Source organism: Neomonachus schauinslandi, chromosome 6 (assembly GCF_002201575.2).
Source record: "Neomonachus schauinslandi chromosome 6, ASM220157v2, whole genome shotgun sequence".
Lineage (NCBI taxonomy): Eukaryota > Metazoa > Chordata > Mammalia > Carnivora > Phocidae > Neomonachus > Neomonachus schauinslandi.
In genome coordinates, this window is record NC_058408.1 from 5479899 (window position 1) to 5499400 (window position 19502).

Genomic DNA, 19502 nt, shown 5'->3' on the forward strand with positions numbered 1-19502 from the left:
TGAGCCCCGCATCGGGCTCCCTGCTCAGCGGGAAGCCTGCTTCTCCCTCTCCCACTCCCCCTGCTTGTGTTCCCTCTTTCACTGTGTCTCTCTCTGTCAAATAAATAAATAAAATCTTTAAAAAAATTAATAAAATCTTATCTTTAACCTCTTAATAAGGTGAAGAGATGACTTGTGGAAGTCTTGTTTTTTGCCATCAGTGACCCCCCCCGAACCCCCCAGGGAAAATGATATATATATATATATACATTTTTCCACAATCATCTAAGTATTTCAGGATATTAATGGTGTACTTAAATTAGCATACCAACAACCTAGGTAATGATTTATTAAGAACATAGCTCAGATAGTGAACCAACTACAGTTGTATGTGTGTGTGTTTATAGGTCTGGGATTTATGCTAGTTTGTGAAGTGTAATCCTTTAGGCAGGATATAGAAACATCTCTAAAGGACTGATCCCTAATATCTTCATTGCACATCAGTTTATAGTTTACAAAGGTTTCCGTATACAGGATCTCATGTGGTTCTCATAAAAATCCAGGGAATTAAGCAGGGCAGGTATCATCTGAATTTACTAATGCAGAAACAGACTTACCAAAATCAAAGAACTAGCCATGGGCCACACAGCTAGTGATTGGCTGACATATTTTCAAAATTAAGATCCTGGCAAAGAGGGAGTCCGTGTTTTAACCTGTGTAATAGCACATAATGTAAGCTCACTGGGTATTTGTTGAGTGTGTCTTGTCAGCTGATTTCAGAGTTTTTTTCCACTCTACTATGGAAGTCCATACCATAAAGCCAAATTCTTAACTGAAACCAGTAGATGAGGAAGAAGAGTGGGAGAGGGAAAGGATGGGAGAAGGTAGGAGGTTGGGGATGGAATAAGGGGTGGGGATATTCCCAGGAGAATGAGGAAATTGGAGATGGAGGCAGAACTTCTGGAAATGTCAGTGTTTATTAAACATTTAAGGACACGGGGGGTTTGTGAAGAAATATACAGAATGTAGAAAAATCCTAACAATCCCCTATGGCTGGGAGTGCAGCCTCTCCCCTCCCCCCCCCATTTCCCATTTGTTTCTCCTTTCTCTTTGGTTGCTTAAAAGCCATTTCTTAAGGGTTATTTGGCCCCTCCTCAATCCTCTGACCTGTGAGGATTCTTTGCCTCTCTCTGTCTCTCCTTCCCCATGACCTTGAGTCCCAGAACAGTGCTCCAAAGTGGTCAGGGGCACCAATCCTGTAGTTGAGGACTGAGCATCAGGGGCCCCTCTGCTTGGGCTGGCTCTCCATTAAGGATATAATGGGGAGTGGGGAATTGCAAAAACCACATGACGTCATTGGTACTCAGTCATGGGGGGAGGGTACAGGCAAACAAACAAAAAAGAATGGATTAAAAAATAAAAAATAACTAACAACCTAAATAAACCCTGAAGGAGAGTCTGATCTGGACGATCTGGATGTTAGCTAGCTGGGAGGACACAGTATGGAGCTGGGCCACCTGATGGAGGGGAGGGAGGGTCAGAAAGGAAAGCCGGAGGGAGGGACACGCTGGGTGGTGCAAGGGAGGGAAAGGCCAGGTGGCCTGGGGTTGAGGCACAGGGTATCAAGGTCCCTTTCTTCTCGGTGCCGGAGGGACAGGCACCAAACACACAGTCCTTGGGGCTGGTGAAGGGTAGGGTCAGGCCCTGGGCTCCCAGCAAGCAGGGGAAGGAAGGTGGGGGAAAATAGGAAGTGCCGGGGAATGAAGTTTGGAATGAAACTTACATCTCAAAGGCTGCTGAGGGCAGGGCGGGGGCTGGGGAGCTAAGGAGGAAAGCACCTAGACGGGGGCTAAGAGGAGCCCAGGTCCCCCTGCTCTGGCAGGGCCCGGGGGGTGGTCACTTGTCTGAGTCCAGGCCCATCATGTTCTTGAGGGCGTTCTTGAGGCTGGTTCTGCTGGGGGACTTGACCGCAGGCCGGAGTTCCGAGCTCTGCTCATCCTTCCGTAGCTCCATCTCAATGACCACCACCTGAGAACCTTTGGTGGACTCCGGACCTGCCCCCCGACCCCCCGCCCGGCCCGCTAACCGCTATTTCTTATCCTTGCGAGACTCCCCCAGCCCCTTGGACTTCTTTTCACTGGCCGCCTTGGTGCTTCTGCTGTGATCCAGCATGGCATACAGCACTGGCGTCTGCAGGGAGGGGTCGCGCGTCAGCGGCCGGGTCTGCTGGGGCCTGACTCCTCCCACCCCACCCCTCACTGCTGCCCCGCAGCGCCCCAGCTTGGCCGGGCCCCGGCCCCCACTCACCTGCCGGCCGCGCTTGGACGAGTCTTTCGCGGCCTTATGCAATTTCCCCTTCTCCATGGCACTGCAGGGAAAGGGGTTGCTGTCGGTCTGCCCCCCTCCAGGCGGGAGCCCCCTCCAGAGCAGCTACAGCCTCCTCTTCCTTTTGCCCCCCCACCCCCACTGGAGCGTCTCTGTCCAGATGGGCAGCAGGCTCCCCTTACCTGAGCCTCCTCTGCAGGGCCGCCTGTCTGCGTAGCCAGCAGAACCGAATCACATAGAAAAGCAGGAGTAGCAACAGCACGACCCCTATGACTCCCCCGATCACGGCTCCCAGGACTATCCCGTACCTGGTTGGCACTAGGAGGGGAGGGAAAAGAAGTAAAGGAGTGAGCAGGGCCATGCCCCTTTGGGTCTTACCCCACACCTGTCGCCTGCTGTTGGGGATGTACAGCTCTCAGCCAAGGCTGCCTTCCCCCACCCTCCCAGAGCCTGAAGGACAATTGCCCAGGCGTTTTGCCCCTTCCCCCAGCCCCCCAGGCCTCCCTGATACCCACCCCATCACGTATTCCCAGACGCCCTCACACCTTTTTCAAAGACATAGAGTGTGACCTGAGAGGTCTTGCCCACTATGTCTGGTGGGTTTTTGACGTCACAGGTGAAGGTGCCATTGTCACTGTAGTCCAGGTTGTGTATGACAATAGAGCCATCCTTCCAGCGAGGGTCCCCTACCCACTGGATGCGCTCCTTGAAGGTCCCCACCTCGTCAATGTAGGGTTGTCCCTTTGCGTAGTGGAAGATCTATGAGGAATGAGGAGAAGTATGTGAGCGTAGCCTCAGGGTAAGGGATCCTGAGCTGGAGAGGGAAGCTGGGGGTGGGGAGAGAATGTAGATGGGCCCTAGTCAGATTGCCGCTTACCTTGCCAAACGTAGGGTTATGGCTCCTGAAGGATCTCCCCTCCTTTGCCCAAGTGCTCTTTTCTATTGTTCTTCGAAGCCAGCCTTTCGTTATCCAATTCCGGGACAACCCCCCCCACCCCCCGCCCCAACCCCGGCAGGCACTCACCGAGATGGCATCACGGCCCCCTTCGGGCTGGTAGCGCCAGGTAAAGGAGATGTCATCTGAGACCCACTCACTGGACCAGAAGGAGCAGTGCAGGGTCACCCGGGAGCCCACAGCGCCGTGGACCTCCCTGTCCGTGTAAACCACAATGGCCTGGGCGGGGGGGAGCACTGCAAGCAGAGAGGGGAATCCGATGCACAGGTGTGCTCAGTGAGGCATATAGAGGAAGTGACACCAATAGGAAGTCGAGAGCTGAGTCAGAGGCCATAGCAAAGCTGGGGAAGCAATGATCAACTCTCAAGCCCAAATCTCTGGGCTGACTGAATAACTGGGTGGGAACACCGTGTTGGTTCAAGCTCTTTAGCATGTTCATTAAAGGAAATGAAATCAGCAGTAACAGACCTCTCTGGAGGACTTCCAGAAGTTGGATTCTGTCTCCACGTCTCACTTTCCCTTTGGGTCAGTATTTAACTCTTAAGTCACCCCTTAGATGTAGGCTTTAAGGTTTTTAAAATTTATTATAAGTTTACAGTACTACATTTTGCATTCTTTTTATAAACTACTCAAACCATACAGATAAAGCTAGAGTTCCTCTTAACACACCCCCCCCAACCAACTCCTTTCCTGTAGTCCCCTCTCCCAATTGACTGTTAATCAATTTAGTGCGTAACCGTTTTCTATGTATCAAGTATAAAATAATATAAACTCAACAAACTCAAGATGTACATGTGCTTATATGAAATAGTTTTGTTTTATGGATCTTTCTTTTCTTTTGACATACATTGCATCATATTCTACTTGGTTTTTTTCACTTAAGAATATTTATATAGGGGCGCCTGGGTGGCTCAGATGGTTAAGCGTCTGCCTTCGGCTCAGGTCATGATCTCAGGGTCCTGGGATCGAGTCCCGCATCGGGCTCCCTGCTCTTTGGGAGCCTGCTTCTCCCTCTGCCTTTCTCTCTCGCTCTGTCTCTCATGAATAAAAAAAAAAGAATATTTATATAGAATCTATCTATCTATCATATATCTATCTATCTATCATCTATCTATCTATCTATATCATCTATCTATCTATCGGTTGGTCGATCGGAGCTTCCCATGTTGATTCATAGAGATCAATCTTATTTTTAACAGCTGTATAGTATTTCACAGCATCACAAACTCAAATTTCTTGCAAAAAAATGAAAATAACTAAAGAATGTTTTTTCCTGGCTCAACTGTCCTCACTGCTGAATCCCTAGTTGCCATACAGCTTGCTATTGACTGGGAGGTCAGGGAGAGAAGGATCTTGTACCCCTCTCAGGGGAAGCTGGGTACAGAGGAAGACCCCTGAGCCCAGAGCTCAGATGACTCTGCATGTGAGCCCTCTGTGGTTTGACCCTCCTCACCCTCCTCTTGGCCATTCTGGCCCAGTGCCACTCCCAAGACTCACCCACACAAGGAAGGCCATTCCAGGGAGATTATGTGTGTGGGCTGGCCCTGGGTGGGGGCAACTGTAGACCCTTTTGTTCTATGGGAGGGGGAGGAAGCAACCAAACAAACAGGGACCCATTGTCTGACCAATGCTGGGGGCTTATGCCACCCCCTACCCCTTAGCCCCCCCCACTCCTGCTCCATAGTCTCAAATCTCCCACCTCAGCATGCAATATCAGTGACTCACTTCTTAGAGCTCTCTTGGGAAACCCAAATGCAGCAACGAAAGTTATTCATTGGATCTAACTTCTATTCCTCCTGTTCTAACATCCACCACTGCCCTTCAGTTCTGCTCAACGGTTCTATGGGTGGGACAGGTTCTGGGACAGAACTCTCTTCCTTATTCTCCAAGACTGCCTCTCCCCATTTCCCTCACTATAACCTTCTCTAACTCCCTATCTTTAACATTTTCTCTGGGTGTCCCAGAGTAGTCCAGTACAACACCCAGAAGAGTATGGGTTCTGGGTTTAGGACTCAAAGAGCTGAGAGCAGAGAACCTTGGATATTCTGAGCAGTTCTCTCTCACCCTCAGTTTGCCTACTGCTTATCTATGGTACTAGGCTTTGGGGCAGTTTGGAGAAGGGAAGCATCCATTCGAATAACCCTACTTTGACCTCCTCTTGCTCGCCCAACATCTGCCATGGGGTAAAGAAGGGGTTGGTCAACTTTTGAAGGAAGACAACTTTAGATGGACAAGATCTTAGAATCTCATAGAATCTCCCTTCTACTCCACTCACCCACATAATAGACAATGGATCCACAGGGAGAAATGGAGGCACCAAGAGACAAAGGATTGGAGGAGTTGGAACCACAAACCTTGGGCTCCTTCCTTAGATCACATTCCCTGACTTTTCTGTTGAGGGAAACTAAGGTTAAGTACCTCACACACTACTAGGGAATGAGTAGGGACCAGAACCCAGGTGTCTGATCCTATTCCCTACCACGCGATAACACCGCTTCCCACCAGGCCCTCAGCATGGCTCTGGGGCCATGTTACTACTTTCCAGTCTGGGTCCAGTCAGGTCCACCTCAGGGAAGTTCTCTACACTCTTTTACCTTCTCCCTTCACAGAACACCTTTATTGCGTCCCTCCAAAATATATATATATATATTTCCCCCACCCCCCTGAGTATAATATCACCTTCCTGCTCCTGCTCAGTCTTTGGTTGCAGTGGGGATTGCAGCAAAGGCAGTGAGAAGGTTGCTGAGAGACACCCTGAGCCCCAGGGCCCCCAGCCTGGGGCGGCTCCACTTACCCAAAGAGGAGAAGAGCAGCGCAGCCAGGATAGGACTGGGGCTGGATGAAGGAGCCCCAGGAGCCATAGCTGGGGCAGGGGCTAGGGCCCGGAGCGTCTGCGGGGTTGGGAGAGTGGGGGACAAGTAACTGAGCGGGGTGTTCCTGGAATCCGCTTAAAATCCCCTGGGCTGCCAGTATGAGGGGGCTGTCCTGAGCCAGTAACCAATTGCAGCCTGGCATGTGCAGTTGAGAGGTGGTGGGGAGGGGGGCAGAGCACAGGGAGCAGAAGGGGCATTGTGTCCTCTGGGTAGAGGGGTGGGGGGGGACACATACCACCCCATACACAGAGGGCTTTGTGTCTGCTGGCCTCCCCCTGCCCTGGGCTGGAATGCTGGGGTGGGGGGGTTGAGAGGGAGAGGGACAGAAAAAGGGACATAAACACACTTCTCTGAGGGATAGATGGGCAGGGGAACCTAAATCCTAAGGCTCAGGGAAGGGATTCCTCTGTAGCTTCCTTACCAGAGAGTGGGTCCCCCAGAGAACTTGAAAATGGGATGTCCCTTGTTTTTTTGTGTTTTGTTTTGTTTTGTTTTATGACTATGGGTTGCATTACAGGCTCCTTGAGATGACCAGGTCATTTGGGAGTCCCTTTTTTTTTTCCATTTCCCTGCATCCTGGGTGATTCTTCCCTGATAGAGCTTTTCCCCATTGGAAAATATCCAGGGAAGAATCCCCTGAGCTTTCCCTCTTCATCAGAGAATTTTTCAATGCCTCACACTGCAGTTTAAGTCCATGTCAATTTAGAACAAGGCAACAAAATTGTATTGAGTGCCAACTATATGTAAAGTATGGGTATGTGGGTAACAGAAAGAGGAATAAAAATTAAGTTTCTCCTTGAAAGAGTTTAAAATCTAGTTGGGGGGGGTACAGAGAAGGGAGGAGCAGAGGACGAACCCATCAATAACCCAATATAATAAACCATGATGCTTGCCATAGCAGAGAGAAGAACAAAATGCTGAGAATACCAAGGTGGGCTCAACCACGTCTGCTCGAATATGCCCAATACTTCACAAACGTCAGGGAGATTGTTATGTAACAGAGATTAAAAACAAAAGTAAACTGGGGCACCTGGGTGGCTCAGTTGGTTAAATGTCTGACTCTTGATCTCAGCTCAGGTCTTGATCTCAGGGTTGTGAGTTCAAGCCCTGTACTGGGCTCCACGCTGAGTGTGGAGCCCTAAATAAATAAGGAAATAAAATAAATGAAGTTCAGGGCGCCTGGGTGGCTCAGATGGTTAAGCGTCTGCCTTCGGCTCAGGTCATGATCCCAGGGTCCTGGGATCGAGTCCCACATCGGGCTCCCTGCTCCTTGGGAGCCTGCTTCTCCCTCTGTTTCTCTCTCTCTCTGTCTCTCATGAATAAATAAATAAAATCTTTTAAAAAAATAAAAAAAAAAAAAAATAAATGAAGTTCAGAGGAAGGGGGAGTTGTATGTAGAAGGCAATATTAGATATGGAAAGGGTAGTGAAGGTATCTAGGCAGAATAGCAAAAGCAAAAACAAAGAAGTAGGAAAATGTGTGTGTGTGTGTGTTGTGTGTGTGTGTTGGGTAAGTTTGTGAAGTATTGAGCATATTCAAGGCAGATCTTGTGCCCTCCACTTTGACTTGATTTGGGGGAACTTGAAACAAGTCTGTACAGGAGAGTTGAAGCCAATTAGTTAAGGGCACTAAATGGCAGACAAAAGAGGGTGGGTTTAATTGGTACATCATAATGTTACATGATTTTTGTCCCCTTAGTGCTTGTGGTTCTTCATCATGCCACTTCAAAGAATGAAGAGGTAGACCAGATGAAGAGTGGTGGGCAGGGGCGCCTGGGTGGCTCAGTCGTTGAGCGTCTGCCTTCGGCTCAGGTCATGATCCCGGGGTCCTGGGATCGAGCCCCGCGTCGGGCTCTCCGCTTTGCGGGAAGCCTGCTTCTCCCTCTCCCACTCCCCCTGCTTGTGTTCCCTCTCTCGCTGTGTCTCTCTCTGTCAAATAAATAAATAAAATCTTAAAAAAAAAAAAAAAAAGAGTGGTGGGCAGCAAAGCAAAATTTATTGAACAGTAGTATAAAGCTCCCAAAGAGGGAGGGGGGCCTGAGAGGGTTGCCCTCGGAGTGTCTAAGTTTAGGGGTTTTTATGAGCTCTTTTGCAGAACTGTCTTAAGCAATCAGGGTGTGCTGAGTCATGCCAATCAGGGCCTTGGTCATGTATCTGTCTACCTATTAGGTTAACGTCTCTGTGCTGATGGTCTTTTTTTGCTGACATCTGGGGGTTTAATGTCTTAACTGCCCTTTGCCCTGTGATACAGACAAATGCTTTGTGGTTAATTGCCTTAGTTTCAGACAATTTGCAGAAGTCATTCCTGCAAAGGTGTCAAAGCAGAACGTTAGTGTGGTCCTGTCTAAACTGCAAAACAGGGTGTTAGTGCTGTTTTATTTTAGCTGTCCTGACTCCATACTTTCTTGCTGGGGACCCTGGCCCTGACTACCTGTCCAACTAACTCCTAACAATAAGAATTTCCTGAAGGAGTAATATGTGGGGTTATGGATGTCTACATGGTCAGAGCTGAGTTTTAAGACAAATCCGGCCAAAAAATCATTCAGACCAAGGCACTGCAGATTGCTGCCTCCTTCGTTTCCCTCCTTGGGATTATCTGAAATGATTTTTTTTTTCACTGAAACTCTCATGCTCCCATTTGAAATGTTTTCCCTTCTTTCTTCCCCTTTCCTTCTCTGACCTCAGGCCTTGGCTAGACTCTGCTTTTCCCTCCTGCTTATTTTTAAGATAAACCCTGGTGATAAGGGGCTTGACTTAATATCTTGTTTGAGTTTCAATGTGATTAATTTCCATCAATTATGGGCCCTACAGGTTACTTTGAGGAGAGAGGCCACTGTTGTTCCCGCAGTGGGACCACTGCAGGTTCACCCGTAAAGCCCCAGGCTCCTGGTACCTACCTGTCATCTCCTTACATAGGGGATGGTGGGTTCTGTGATTGGTATTGGGTTTGGATTGTGGAACTCTAAATACCGGACTTGATCATAAACTCCACAGGCAAAATCATCAGTAAATGTTCACAGCATGTTGTTGTAGTCAATTACACCTCCCTAACCCCACCTCCCCAGCTGCAAATAATCACTTTCTACTTTGATCGACCCACCCCTTTTACCTATACTTTCTTTCATGGGATTGCTACTTTCTTTGTTGTATTTATTTATTTACTAATTCTGCTAAGGCTATAAGCTTCTTGAGGACAATTACATGTTTGTATCTTTGAATCCCCTATAGCACTTTCACATACTCTGGCAAAAGATTATATATATATATATAAATATATATAACTATTTATATATAAAACTATATATATAGTATATATATTTTGTTATATATATAACTTTAAAGTTTTATATATATATAACTTATATATGCAAAACACTTGTGACTTAAGGAAGAAAAAGGGAATGAGAATTAAACATTATATATATAAAAATATATATAAAATATAAAATATATATAACATATATATAATATATATAACTTATATACATATATAAAATGAAATTATTTAAAGAGCTAAGTGAAAGAGGCATTCATTGGATTTGTTAATGTGAAATGCCAGAGGGCCACAGTGGGATCAATGACGGGAAGTTCAATAGCAGAAAACTGTATTTTATTTTCTTACTTTTAAAGATTTTATTTGTAAATTGTCTCTACACCCAACGTGGGCCTTGAACTCACAACACTAAGATCCAGAGTCGCATGCTGCACTGACTGAGCCAGCCAGGTACCCCCAGAAAACTATATTTTAACATAACAACTTTCTAATGATTAAGCTGTTCACTAAATGAAACTTGAGTTTTGAGGTATCTATTACTGAATGTGTTACAGCAGAGTCTTGAACACCAGTGGCCCTAAGTGTTGCTGAGGAGATCCCTGCACTGGACAGAAAATCAGGTCTGAGAGCCTCTCTGGTCTCTTCCAGTCCAAAAGTCTATAAAAGTGCTTTCATTGTCAAGTATTATAGAAATGCAAAATAGTATTTTCATTTGATGAAGAAATAAGTGAATTTGTGCTATTTAAATCCTGAAAGAAGTGCAGGAGTGCTAAATATAAATGAGATCTGAATATTAATGTAGCTGAATGTTTTATTGTAGGAGTTGCTCTAGGCTGTCTCCTTCACTCCTACCCCCCACAAAAAAAGAGACTCAAGAACTTTTTCATTTTCTATTCCTTTCTCATTCCCTTTTTCTTCCTTAAGTCACAAGTGCTCTGCAATTGACTGCAGTGCTTGGGTTCCTCAAAACTATATATATGTACACACACACGTGTGTGCGTGTGTGTGTTTAAAAATCAAAGCAAGCTTTCCCCCACCCCGGGTTCTTCTAGCTGTGGGTGTCATCCACATAGCCTTGAAACAAGGAACAAAAGAGCGTTGTGTTTGACTAGTGGGCGTCCAGCTCAGGCGGCAGCTCAAGCCCAGGAACTGTAGGGCACAAAGCTAATCCAGGTGGTTAGAGGAGGCTCCCTGGTCTTGAGATGGTGGTCTGCATCGTTCTCACGCTCCTTCCTCAACTTGGGTCTCAACTTGTGTATCTCTGCATTGGCGAAGCTTCCCACTAGAATGGGAGGGTGCCCGTTTCCCTGGGTGCCTTGGCCGGCCTACGGGGGAAGGAGGTGGAGCGGAACTAGACTGAGGAGTCCCTGGTGAAGAATCAGGGCAAATCAGATGTTCAGTAGTGCGAAACAAAATGAATTATGTTCACAGGTAAAATGCACACTGTAGAGTCTGAGTCCGCGCCATTTATGCCGAACCCCTGGCAAATTCTGGTGGAAGCCAGCCGAAGGAGACCGGGCAGAGAGGAGTCAACCAGAGAAAACCAAGAGTCTGAACAAAGCTGCAACCCAGCCACTCCCCATCCTTTATAAAGAGCTGGTGTTGTCACGTGATAGAGACCCCGCCCTAAGGCGGTGGGACCTTGGGCGTCACTTCCGTCCAGACCGGAACTCAAGATGGCTGCGCTCCTATTGAGGTGACTTTAGCCCGGGGCTGGGAGTCGGTGTCCGCGGCCCTCGGGAGGTCTGCACTGCCCCTTACGTCTTGCTGACGGCTGTGTGTCCCGTGCCTGGGCAGGGAAAGGGCCCACGGGTGTGCGTGCCGCGCGCTGTGGAATCCTAGGGCCCCTTCTCTTTCCCCAGTCGCTCCCGTACTCGGGGTCACTGGCCCGTTATCTCGTCCCTACTCCCTACCGACGGGTCGCACGGTTGTCGCCCTTTCCACTTCCCCCCACTTCCAGTACTTTCACCCCAGATGGCTCTCGGGGCCGCACCCAGAGCCAAGCTCCGAGAGAGTAAAGTTACGATTTCGAGGTCAGCGGATCATCCGCTAGGACTGCGAGGTCTTATTCAGGAATTGGGCCTCGGGGAGAGGGATCTTGGTGTGCTTTGTCTTTGCTTATAACTTCTGCAAACGCTAGTTGCTGGCAATGAGTGTGCACTGAGTTCCTAACGGGCCCCGGGCGGAGGGGACAGGAAGCCTTGGATCCCTATCGCGCTGGCGATTAGCAATAGCGCTCATAGCGGTGGCTCTAGTGCCCCACAGCAGCCCAGGGAATTCAATTTTAGTTTCTCTTTTTACTTGGGGAGAGAAGGAAGGGGGAGCGGATGTCTCAGTTTTCCTATACGAGGTCATTCACTGTCCGGAGAAGTACCCTAGATTTTCTTCCATTCTGAGCTGTCCTCTTTCTAGGCTCCATTCTCTATTCAGAGCCTTTCTAGACACAGCGACTTAAGTGACTTTAGACACTCCTGGTACAAATGCCGGCTTAGTTTCGTGCCAGGCCTATTTTTGGAAAATATTTGTTATGGAAAGTTAGTTTTAATGTTGTTGAGATTTAATTCCTGATTTCCCCAAATGTCTTCTCATTTCTCTTTCCACTTCAGTCACCCAGTATAAAAATAGAGGGACTTTATTTAGTTTTTCTCTGTGACAAAACGATCCCTCTTGGGAGTTGAGATCAGGAATGGGTTATCTTAATCGATCATTTTTCTCCCTGTCCCTCCTTTTCTTTTTTCCCTAAGGTGTGCCAGGGCCAGTCTTGCCAGAACTGCATTTTTTATTCCAGGTAGTTTTACCATAATTGAATGATTTTGAATTCTTTGATATATCACATTTTGGTAGATGTCAGGGACTTTTGGTAGAATTAACATTTAGCTTGAAATGATCATATTGGTTCTAAATAGTTCATTTTAGGAGTTTCAGGATTATTGTTTAGAAGCTGACAATTATCATACTCATTAAGTATGTCCAGACAGTATCATTTTGAGTTGTGTAGTATGGTCACCACTAGGATTCAATGGCAAGAAATAGACTTCTTTTTCATTAGAAGTAATCTGAAGCTCATGGGAAGGGTACCTCTCTCTTCTTTTCTCACAAGGGCTTTCTGAAGAGGGGACATAGGGAATTAAAATTTTTTTTTTTAAGATTGATTGATTTATTTTAGAGAGAGAGCAGGCACGTGCGCGGGAGGGGAGAAAATCTCAAGCAGACTCCCTGCTGAGCACAGAGCTGGTCGAAGTCCCAGGGCTCAGTCTAGATCATGACCTGAGCTGAAATCAGTTGGACGGGAGTTGGGAGTTAGACGCCCAACCCATTGAGCCACCTAGGCGCACCCCCCCCCCCCAAATTTTTTTTTCTGATTGAAGTTCTGAGTCAAATTCCATTTCACTACAGGGATTTGGAACTGTTCATAATGTGCTGATTTAGCCTCAAAGGAAAATACCTTCTAGGCAATTCTAGGAGCTGGTTTCTAGTTCTGGTATTGTCACGAATTCCATTTATTTTGGACAAGTCAAGGTCACTGATTCCATAATTGTGGTTTCCTCATTTGTGAATGAAAATAGCAATAATTTGGGCCCACTTAAAATAAGTATTGGTTAAACATTTTTAATGCTTGGCTAACTAAAAATTATTAGTTCTCAGAGTACTGTATGTCATGGCTTTTGAATAGTGCTCTATAATTTGTATACTCCCTAAACAGTTCACAGACTAGCCAGGAATAAATAACCTGCTGAGTAATGCAAGCTCTGTTGGCACTCACTCAAGGAATGACTTGCCAAAGCCAAGACAGAGATAGAGAACTGAGCTAAGAACAGCTAGGCTTCTGTCTAATAAAGTTCATGCTGCTTAAGCACAAAGTCACCAAAAGTCATTAACTATCTGCACGTTGCTCATCATATAAAATGCTACATGTGAAACACCTCTAAAAATGAGGTCTAACTTTAAATATATAAGACAGCTTTTTAAAATAAGCATATTCATTTACAAACCATTTTTTGGAGCCTCTTCTATGTGTCAGACATTATTGTAGGTGTTCTAGACACAAAGCATTCCAGTCCTATCCTTGAAGAGCTCAGGCTAGCATAGGAGATAAGTAAATAGATTAATTATTAAGCAACATAATAGGTGTTGATATAGAGTTATGAAGAAGTGGTGTAGAAGCAAGGAAGGTGCAAGTAAGGCTAAAGAAACGGTGAAGTCGCCATCTAGGAGTTGTTGGGTTTTGAAGGATGAGTTTATCAGAGAGGGAGGTTCCACTCTACAGCACAAGCAAAGGCATGTGGTCCTAAGAAGGCATCCTCCGTCTGGGTGTATGTAGTATAATATTGGGTGTGGTAGACATATAAGGGGCTGAAGGGAATTTGTAGGATAATGGGTCCAGAGAGTTGGTTTGGGCTGTGTTGAGAAAGGCCTCGTTTGGCTATCATATGGACCTTATACTGCAAGCAGCAGGGAACTGTTAAAAGACTTTGGGGTAGAAGAGCAGTGAAATCAGCTTTATTTTTCAGTAAGTTAGCTTTGGTAATATTGAATGATAGGGAAGAGAGAGTTGCTAGGGAGCCCAGTTGAGGAGCTCTTCTTATAGTCCTCTTTGTGAGAAATGAAAAGGATAAGGACTAAAACAATGGACCGAAGTTTCCTGGATAGTACTGATAGGATTGGGTGATGCCTCGCATATATATGGGGGGTGAGAGACAAGAAGAAATCAGGGGTGTCTTCTGTTGTAGCTTGGGAGTAGGTTGGGTGCTAAGAGCCATTAATGAGAACTTTTGTATACAAAAGATTGCTTGTCATCCTGTCCTTCAAAGTTATACATCTATTTTAGTGTTGCTCTTACCCCAGTCCTTTCTTTTTTTTTTTTTTTTTAAAGATTTTATTTATTTGACAGAGAGAGAGAGCGAGAGCAGGAACACAAGCAAGGGGAGTGGGAGAGGGAGAAGCAGGCTTCCTGCCAAGCAGGGAGCCCGATGCGGCACTCGATCCCAGGACCCTGGGATCATGACCTGAGCCGAAGGCAGACGCTTAACGACTGAGCCACCCAGGCGCCCTTACCCCAGTTATTTCTAAAACTTTTTTGGCATACCATCAGATCAAGTTTAGAGGTCGTATAAGAGAAACTCATTATATTGTAGTCACATCTTGTTTTGGACCAAAAATGGTTTTATTTAGTTTGATCACATAGACTTGGCTTTGAATAACTTCTGTTTTTTTCCAAAAGTCAAATCCATTTTCAGCAGATGAATATTTTTATCACCACTGAGGGTTTTAAAAAGAATATGATGTGAATTCTAAAGACCTTGGGGAGACCAATGAAATATTAGTAATATCTTATGTATATGGGCGATATTGCTGAGGTAGTGAGAATGCCTTTCTGTACATATTCTTATGTAATCCTCCCAGCGACCAATCAGGTAGGTCTTATCAATCCCATTTCATAAATGAAAAAGCTGCAGCTCAGTGATTCTGTAAAGTTACACAACTTATGCAGAACTGGAACTCCAATATGACTTTTTTATTTTAATGTTCTTTCTGCATCACTTGTTGCCCTAGTCCAGGGAAGAGTTTCAGAAATGATTTGAGCAGTGATTACATTTTTGGGTAGACATGTGTATTGTATTTAGAAGGGACCAATACTAATGAGAATGATACATTCTGGCTTGTTATTTAAAAATAAAGTACTATTACCTTTTAGCTATAACATATAAAGCCCAAGTCCTTGGTAGAACTTTTCAGAGTTCCTGGTTTCACATGAAAGGCAAGGATAGATACCTACTTTTGTCATGTTTCAAATAAGGCTATGGAGTCGGTGCAACTAGTTTCTGTTAGGGCCTTGTGGAAAGCTTACATTGGTGTTTGTCTGGGAAACAATAGAACTAGACAGAGAGTGCTGTAGATTCCAACCCACATCTGCAAACTCTTGCCGGGTAGCTGGGTGACTGGACCTAGCCTGGTGTGAGGAATGCATGCCCTGCAACTCCAGAGCCACAATTGCTTCAATTGATTGAAGACATTTGTTCCCACTTCTCCTTTCTGGGAGTCTTGGGTACACAATGTCAGTATTCACCTCTTGCCTCCAAAGCTGGAAAGAAGGAAGAGCTGAAGGAAGTATTGATTGGATTATTTTGCCTTCAAATAGTGGACCCTTCTACTGTCCTAGTGTAAAGCATAGGGATTTTGAACTGTTTATGCATCTAGTATCAGTGGTGTGGGGGACACCATGAGCTTTTTTTTAGAAGATCATTGGATCTCAAGGAGATTTTATATCGCACAATGCCTTACATATAATAGATATATGTAAACTTTTGTATAATCGATGTATTTTTAATTTTAATCCCACTCGTGTAACTTTCTTAAATACTTTTGGAAAGATTTTATATAATAATGTGAATAAAGGGGTGTAGTGGTCGTTTTTTCATAATGCTGTGTGAACTCTGGATCAGTTAAATTCACTTTCCATAGAATGCCTGGGCACATCTTAGTTTTAGACTTGAAAAGCAGTTTTGGTACTGATGTATATCTTTCAAAAATAGCAACTTTTTGGTAGAAAACGTGTATCCTCCTCACGTAACTCTTCACTGGTCAGGGGAATCTTTGCGTTCCCATGCTTTTTGCATGATTAGAGACTTTTTGACTTGAAGTTCATTCAGCTTGTCTGGAACTTGATGGTAGTACCTAAAATGATAGCTTAATATTTAGAACCCTCTTTCCACAAACTCCTTATTCTTCTTTTTTTTTTAATTTTTTTTTTTTTAAGATTTTATTTATTCATTTGAGACACAGAGATACAGAGAGAGAGAGAGAGCATGAGCAGTGGGAGAGGCAGAGGGAGAGGAAGAAGCAGACTCCCCGCTGAGTCAGGAGCCCGATGTGGGACTCGATCCCAGGACCCTGGGATCATGACCCGAGCCGAAGGCAGACGCTTAACCATCTGAGCCACCCAGGCGCCCCACTCCTTATTCTTCTTAATTCACCCATTTGTAGCAGTTAACTAAGGTGTATTCTTATTCTTGTTCTTATTTACCCCTGTCTTTTACTGATTTATTTATTTATTTATTAAAGATTTTGTTTATTTATTTGACAGAGAGAGAGACAGCCAAAGAGGGAACACAAGCAGGGGGAGAGGGAGAGGGAGAAGCAGACTTCCCACCAAGCAGGGAGCCCGATGCGGGGCTTGATCCCAGGATCATGACCTGAGCCGAAGGCAGACGCTTAACGACTGAGCCACCCAGGCGCCCCTACCCCTGTCCTTTAACCATCACCTAACTTTTAAAAAAAATGACATTCTTTGTTGAACATTATCAACTGATTATTCTTTTATCTTGTATTATTCATGTTCAGCTAAAACGTTATTTTGATTTGTAGGTTATATATGTGATTATTCTCCAGTTATTTAAAGTTGTAGTTTTCCAGCTAAAAAATAATCTCAAGGACATTGATACTGTCCTTGTTTTCATCTTACTAATTTTTCCCTCCACTCCTAAATCTAACATGGTACAGAAATAGAGAAGTTGATAAACTGAGGTTGATCTCTAAATGTGTGTTGACTCTTCATTCTCTCTCTCTCTCTTTTTTAAAGATTTTATTTTTAAGTAATCTCTACACCCAACGTGGGGCTTGGGGGATACAACCCCGAGATTCAGGGTTGCAGGCTCTACCCACTGAGCCAGCCAGGCGCCCCCCCCCATTGACTCTTTATTCTCTTGCAGACATGTTGGCCGTCATTGCCTCCGTGCCCACCTTAGTCCTCGGCTCTCTATCAGAAAGTAAGTTTCTAAATTTGTGGAGGTCATTATGACTTAACTTTTCTTCCCTCAGGGAACAGCAGTGGGTTGTTGGTTTGGATTTTGGGGGTACGTATGAAAGAAGGAAGTTGCAGATGGTTGGCTGAAAATTTAATGATTGTGGTCACTATTTTTCTCATCTGGTAATAGAAGGATGGATAAGAATATTAAACTTTAAATTTGAGAAATATTTTATACTTTCAGAAAAGTTGGAAGAATAGTACAATGGAGTTCTATATACATTTCACCTAGATTCATCGGTTTTTAACATTTTGCTGTGTTTGCTTAGAGTTTTATGTATTTTAGGTTGTGTTTTATGAAATTGTTATTTTTGTTGGTCAAACCTGGTCTAATATTGACAATTTAGTGTGGTCAAGGCTGATGTATATTTAATTACTGTTAGTATTTTCTCTGAATTCTTTGAGATGAAATTGCAGACACCATGACACTTTACTCCTAAATACTTCTTCTAAGAACAAGAACATTATCTTATATAACAGTATAATTATACAAACACAATTATCAAATTCAGGAAATTTAACATTGAGGTACTTTTATCCAGCATACAGTTAGTTTTCAGATTTTCTTTTTGTCCAATATAATGTACTTTATAGAAATACAGTCTTCCTGTTCCCCATCCAGGAGCTAATTAGGCTCACACATTGTATTTATTTGTCATATTTCTTTAGTATCCTTTAATCTGGAACTGCTTCTTAGCCTTCCTTTGTCTTTTGTGACACTGATATTTTTGAAAAATACAGGCCAGTTTTTTGTAGACTGTCTCTCAAGTTGGGTTTGTCTGACCATTTCCTATAATTAGAGTCAGTTTACCCATTTTTGTCAGGAGTAATACTTAAGTGATGTATATTCTCTGTTACATTCACATCAGGGGGCATGTGATCATTTGAATAAGAGAATGTCTGCTAGGTATTTTTCCACTATGAAATTACTGTTCTTTTCTTTCTGTAATTAGTAAGTAATCTATGGGTAGGTTATATTTTCTTGAGGAGGATGGAGTCATGTTTAATATGGGTACATAATAAATTGTTGAACACAGCTGTTCAACACTTGGCCTCAACCCAACCCAGTGACAAGGGAAACCAAGAAACTGTTCAGAGGTACTGAGCTGATCCAGTTTTTGATTTTTGAGAACTTGAAAGGGAGGGAGTCTTGACAAAACAGATGAGAGCAGGTGGTGATGTAGGAGACAGCACCCGTGGCCTGGGGAAAGGGTGATCCATTTGTGTAAATGGTTTTGAAATATTGTCCTTGCTCTGCTGTGCAGCATGAAAGAAGCTGAGCTTCTGTTGCAGGACCTGTGTGTTTGGGGATTAGAAAGAAGAGTTCTCTCCTCTGATATGACCTCACTGGGTGATTGAGGTTATTAATAACTGTGTCAGACTTGGCATAGGGACAAGGGGAGTGGATGAACATGTTTTCCTTCTGCAGTGGGCTCATCCAGCCCAGCTTAGAGCTTAGCTTTTTTTATTTAACTTTTTGTTATGTAAAAACTTAAGCCAAGTTTACTTTTAATCATTTTAAAAGCTTCTCGTTTTATTTTAGTGCTGTTCCTTTGGGAACCACAGCCAAGGAAGAGATGGAGAGGTTCTGGAATAAGAACACTGATTTAAACCGTCCTCTGTCTCCTCATATCACTATCTACAGGTAAGGTCTCTGGAACTGGGGAGTCTAGAAGTAATGGGTGAAGGTTCTGGAGGTTGGGCCATTGCGTCTCTGACTATTTCCCTCAGGCCTTTTATATAAGAAGACTATTTTCTGTCTTCTGTCCTTAGAGGGTAATTTATCCTGTAGAACTACCATTTGGAAAATTCTGGTGGGTCAAAATGTAATTCCCATTAATTGAAAAACATTATTTTGAAACAGTTTCAAATTTACATAAATGTTATAGAAACAATACATTGAATTCCTGTATAGCTTTATGCACATTCCCAACTTGTTAGCATGTCCAGATGATTTAAGATCAAGTGCAGAGATGATGTTCCATCAGTCCTATAATGCTGCTGTAACAAGTTAGCACAAACTTTGTAGCTTAAAACAACACACTTACTGTCTTAGAGTTCCATAGGTCAGAAGTCTGACACAGGTCTCACTGGGTTAAAATTAAGGTGTTGGTAGGGCTGCATTCCTTTTAGAAGGTTCAAGGGAAGAATCTGTTTCCTACCCTCTTCTAGCTTCTAGAGGCTACTCTGAGTTCCTTGGCTTGTGGCCTCCTTCCTCCATCTTCAAAACCAGCAATGATGGATGGTGTTCTTCTCCCTCCCACCACTTCGACCCTGCTTCCATTGTCACATT

General features: G+C 44.5%; 2 protein-coding genes across 3 annotated transcripts in view; one reads left to right on the top strand and one right to left on the bottom strand.

Moving 5' to 3' along the window:
• Positions 1 to 943: 943 nt before the first annotated feature.
• MPZ (myelin protein zero) lies at positions 944 to 6163 on the bottom strand. The gene is given in 6 exon segments (XM_021681875.1): positions 944 to 2169; positions 2287 to 2347; positions 2487 to 2622; positions 2850 to 3063; positions 3329 to 3495; positions 6054 to 6163. Coding segments are annotated over 6 exon segments (939 nt in total). The 5' UTR covers positions 6121 to 6163; the 3' UTR covers positions 944 to 1875.
• Positions 6164 to 11070: 4907 nt separating this feature from the next.
• The window catches only part of SDHC (succinate dehydrogenase complex subunit C), a 34144-nt gene continuing 25712 nt past the window's right edge, over positions 11071 to 19502 (top strand). The window contains exons 1-3 of one of the 2 annotated variants that reach the window (XM_021682045.2): positions 11071 to 11101; positions 17115 to 17171; positions 18753 to 18854. In XM_021682045.2, the coding sequence (XP_021537720.1) occupies positions 11082 to 11101; positions 17115 to 17171; positions 18753 to 18854 (179 nt within the window). In that variant the 5' untranslated portion in view covers positions 11071 to 11081. The remainder of the gene's footprint in view (positions 11102 to 17114; positions 17172 to 18752; positions 18855 to 19502) is intronic. The other variant, XM_044915888.1, reaches the window with a different exon arrangement.